The sequence below is a fragment of the Vigna unguiculata genome, chromosome 2 (assembly GCF_037176805.1).
Source record: "Vigna unguiculata cultivar grain cowpea cultivar isolate G323 ecotype 2 chromosome 2, ASM3717680v1, whole genome shotgun sequence".
Lineage (NCBI taxonomy): Eukaryota > Viridiplantae > Streptophyta > Magnoliopsida > Fabales > Fabaceae > Vigna > Vigna unguiculata.
In genome coordinates this window covers 23,909,695-23,914,630 of record NC_140793.1, presented here as the reverse complement: position 1 = coordinate 23,914,630, position 4,936 = coordinate 23,909,695, and the positions used below count along the sequence as shown (strand labels likewise).

At 36.5% G+C, this 4,936-nt stretch overlaps 1 protein-coding gene across 1 annotated transcript; it reads right to left on the bottom strand.

The window, feature by feature from the left end:
* Positions 1–2,608: 2,608 nt before the first annotated feature.
* LOC114171257 (transcription termination factor MTEF1, chloroplastic-like) lies at positions 2,609–4,384 on the bottom strand. Its single transcript, XM_028056399.2, has one exon. The coding sequence runs from the start codon at positions 4,345–4,347 to the stop codon at positions 3,496–3,498; it is 852 nt and encodes a 283-aa protein (XP_027912200.1). The 5' UTR covers positions 4,348–4,384; the 3' UTR covers positions 2,609–3,495.
* Positions 4,385–4,936: the final 552 nt, after the last annotated feature.

Below are 4,936 nucleotides of genomic sequence, written 5' to 3'. Positions count from 1 at the left end.
CAAAAAAATGAAGACAAAAACATTCTCTTCCTCACATTAATGAAAGCCGTTGCTTTGATGATGGTTAAAGAAAGAATCATGACCGACACCTGAAGATTATAGTGAGAAGCAAGACCACATGGATACAGGTTGGAATATATAACTCAAAATAATAACAAAAAAAAAAACTTCTCTAAACCATGTCAAACTATTCTCAGTTTATGTGACAATCTTCTGAATTATATATCTATTATTTGGATGCATTTTCTTTTGTCTTTACTTTAAATTAAGTTTCAACACATGTAACATTACATCACATTTTCATTCTGGTTTGTAAAAAGGCTGAGGGGAATGTGGTTACTTCTTTCCAATATCAGGCCATGATACAATCCTGGGCTTCATGGAATAAAAAAAACAATTATTCTTCGGCGTTACTTCCTGCAACCTATCAATTTTTTCTTACACTCCAACAACGTTTCCGGAAAAAATTTTCCAGAAAAGGAGTGGGTGAGTGTCTTCCGGAAAATAAAATCTGAAATGATGGAGTGCAGGAAGGAGTTTGATAGGGGTGCATGCAGGAAGTACCAGCCTTATTCTTTTCACGGAGAATGAAACGGCCCAACTCATTCTTACAATTAGGCCCAATATAGCATATTTTATCTTTCATAACATAACAGTGATATATTACAGGGTAATATCCATTTCAGTGATTTAAGAGGGGAACATGAATTAAATTTATTTTTACTTTCTCTTGTTCAGAGAGAATGCTCTTACCTCAAAGCAGAATCTATTATTTGAAGAGTGAAGGTAAGTAATAAATAGTTACTTCTGTTATAATCTTTATTGTTAAAATACTGTGATTTTGTGGGATATATACTTGATTTTTGTTTGTATACAAATACACTATTCGATTCTTTTTTTTTTTGGGATAAAAGGACTATGCAACCCCTTTTTTGGTTCTTCACTTCTTTGAGTAATATCAGTTCATTACACAACTTCAAACACGAAACTTGATTCAACCTTGTATGCTCGTCAGTGCTACTCGTTGTAGATCAACTATTGAAATTATATTCAAAAAATTGCAAAGACTGTTCTTGCGCATTGGTATCGATCACACGTTGTTCATTTAACACATTCATTGACACAATCTAGTGCTTAATAATGAGATAGAACATGAGCTAGTATCAATATAATTTCACATATGCATCAAAGAAATTCAAGCTTGGTAAATTTGAAAACATATTAAACAGGGCATAGTAACATTCAAATATCTCAAATTATCACGCAAGCACACAAAAATGGTAGGAAGATTCCACATGAAATATGCATAATCTCGTGGAAAAATAGAGCCTAAATTGTTTATGGGTTTGAAAGAAATTTCGAAATTAACAAGACTAAGCCAAATTGTTGATGTCTTTGACTCCTCCTTTTGAAGCCAATTCTTTAGAAAGTTGACTGATTGCATTCTGGAAATTCTATAGTTCATAAAGCATGTTCCATCATCAAAATCAATTCCACAATCCCAATTTCATACTTTACTGACTAAAGTGCACCCCATCAAAGTCTTTCTTGTCCAAGACCAAAATATTCTCATCTTCATTATGTAATCCAATCTCACAGTACTGATACATAGATCCAAAAGCCAAAAAAAAAAAAAATGAAAAGTACTCAGTGAAATCACGCACACTTCTAGTTCAGGGAATTGTTAAGTCTTTCTGCTCCAAAAAATCATTAAACACATATTCTCCTCTGCTCGCATCTTCTCCATTTTCACACTTCTTCATTTCTTCTTTCGACTGTTGTTTTCTCCCCTCATTCCACTCTCTCCATTCCTCAACAATTTCTATCACTCACTTTTTCGCTTCACAACTTCATTTTCCACCATCTTCACCCACGCCCCTGTTGTATTTTCATCACCACCCTATCATTCTAGCCTATGAAGCCCAGACATGCCATATTAATATGGCGTGCCCCGTGTCTGATACGTATCGGACACCGACACACATACATATTTGTTCAACACACGTGTCTGTAAAATGTTCAATTTGAAATATTTTTTTTTTGTCTTTGACATGATTTTGACATAACTTCATCACAATGTTAATGACTACAAATTTAATGATTTTCTAAAAAATCAAAAACTTGTATCTATTATGATTATAAAAATAAGAAAAAATCTGATATGATCACTATTTTTCTCTTTTCTGGATATTAAATAGATAGACTGGATTCATTTTTGTATTAGTTGACAATGAAATGAATTAGTTAAAAGTTTAAAACTAATATATATATATATATATATATATATATATATGTATGTATGTATGTCGTGTTCAATGTGTTATGTTTTTTCGATTTAGCTGTATCTCCGTGTTTTTTCGATTTAGCCGTATCTCCGTGTCTGTATCTGAGTTCATATCCGGGCTTCATAGATTATAGCCCAGTTCAGTATCATACAACATCTTCTACAATTTCAATCACGAAAATCAACAGCACACCCAATAGAACACTGTACAAACCCAGTCGGAACAGAGAAACAGAGAAAGAAACACACATATACTTATCAACCGCAATCAGTGACATTAATTGAGGATTGCACGTCAGAAAACCAATAACCTGCTATATCATATATTGCGGAAAGCCAATAATATGTTATATCATATAGAGTAAGACATATAATACAGTTGAAATATACTATTATACCAACATATCATAATATATGTATAAAAAGTTAAATTGTATGAAAATATACATGAATATTGGCATAATGTTAACTAAAAGTTCAATTGGTTGGAGGCTAGCCAAAGATGAAAGATGCAGGATGGGAGGTGCAACCACAACAATTACTGTGGACGCAATATCGGATCCTTGATATTCAGAGTATAGCTTTGGCGGCTATTTAAACGACACAGACCACTATACATTTCACTTAGGATATCAGTCACTATAGTTCAGCAAAACCAACTTCACTCTCCTAAACATGGTTAGAAATTGCAGACAAATGCAACTGCAGTTACAACCGATTAATGTTTTAGCTAGCAGTTGTGATCCTTTATATTAGTAAATTAGTAAATCATAGACAAACGGGACTGCAATAGTGCTATGCAGTCATGGTAATCCAAAAAAACTTGATGTTGTAGCTGCAATCATGACAGCGGACCGGACCATTGTTTTTAATCTTGTCAACAACAACCACTTACTAAACTCCAAATCTCAATTCAAGAACCTAAATTCTTATACTTATTTTCCATTACCAAAATCTCCTTTTCTCTGAATCACAAGCACCCCTTTCTCTACATTAGTTTAACAGATTTGCACAAATGTTTATCAGTATCAACCACTATACTTAGTCTTTAGCAAAACCAACATTCAGGTTTTAAATTGCGTTCACCATCATGATTTCAGTTTCATCACACTCAAATTGAGGAAAATCGCAGACAAATGTGGGTGATCCTAAAATCCTTGATGTTTGGACTAAAATGGTTTAAACTTCCCAACAACAGCAAACTAATACAACTATTGTCCTACTCCAAACTCGAGAGTCTTAAACCTTAATTCAAGCAACCTAGCATTAAACTCGCCATCACTAACCTTCAACATATCTTCCAACGGCATCGACACGCCAAGCTGCCTAAGCATCCCAAATCTGGGCCTAATCCTCCGTTCCAAGCTAAAAGAAAAGTACTGAGGAAACCTCTTGAGCTCAGCAACATCCCCATTCATCTCCTTCAAGAAAAATTCCAGCTTGGGCATTAAATTCTTCTTCACGCTTAAAGTCAATAACCCAGGGGACCTGACGACCATGTTGGAAACCTCGATGTGGGTGAATCCCAAACTCTTCAAAAACTCAATCTTGCGCAAAAGGGTGTCCTCCAAGCTGGACACGAGAAGCAGGGTGGTCTGGCACGTGAGGGAGTGTGGCCCACAGAACCCTAATTCCCTGAGAAAGAACAGCGTGGGACGCAATTGATCATCGATGCTGGAAACGAGCAATCTGGGGCAGCGGAGGATGCAGAGGTGCACGTCGGGGAAGGGGATTGGGACCTCATGGAGGAGGAAGTCGAGGAGGGGATAGAGTTGGGAATAGGGGTCGCACGTGAGGAGCACGGGGTGCATGTCGAGGATGCGCCCCAAGGCGGCGCGTGGAACTCCGAGAGAGTAGAGACAGCGCGCCACGGATTCCAGGGCGGCCAGAGGGGAGGAGCGGAGTGTGGGGTTCAAGTGGAAAGCCTTCTCCGGGTTCACTTTGAGGGCTTTAAGGTAGCGCACCTTTTCGTGGAATAAAATGCCGCGGTCCGAGGTTGTCGGAGGATTGGGGTGGGAAGAAAATTGGGAGTGTGCCGTTGGAGAGAGTTGCACTATCGACATGTCGCGTGGAAGAGGATGATGCTGTTCGTGACATGGCGCGTACTGAAACACTGGTCGTTTATTTATTAAGAGACGATGTCGTTTCGTTACTGGGCTAGGTTGAACTAGTTCGTTAGAACGGGAGCCATTTATTTCTGCAGTCCCGTACATTCCATGTGCACCCCTCATGGGATTGGTTAAAAGAATAAACTTCCCCTCTTCCCCCTGGATGGACTCGAGAAAAAGAAAATATTTTGAATTGTGTAATTTAGAAAAATCTTTCTCATCGTACAATCTGGAAAGAAACTTACGGAATACGTAATCTAGAAGCATATTCATGAAAAAAAAAACTCAATTAAAACTTATTTTTCAAGCAAAAATTAACTTTCAAATATTTGTATGTAAAAAAAAAAACTTTTAAATTAAACAATCTAAAAGTTAATAAAAAAAACTGTCAAATTAAATAATTTAAAAGTCAGAAAAGCTTTTGAACCGTACAATACGGAATTTAGAAAAACACAAATTCTACCAACTTAAAACTTTGTTTTATGGCCTTGCAGAATTTGGAAATTAATTTTCAAGAGCAATGTGGAAATTTTCGTTTTATAGG

What these genes read in the sequence shown, in the direction of transcription:
- LOC114171257 (XM_028056399.2), bottom strand. Translation starts at nt 4,347, where the DNA reads ATGTCGATAGTGCAACTCTCTCCAACGGCACACTCCCAATTTTCTTCC.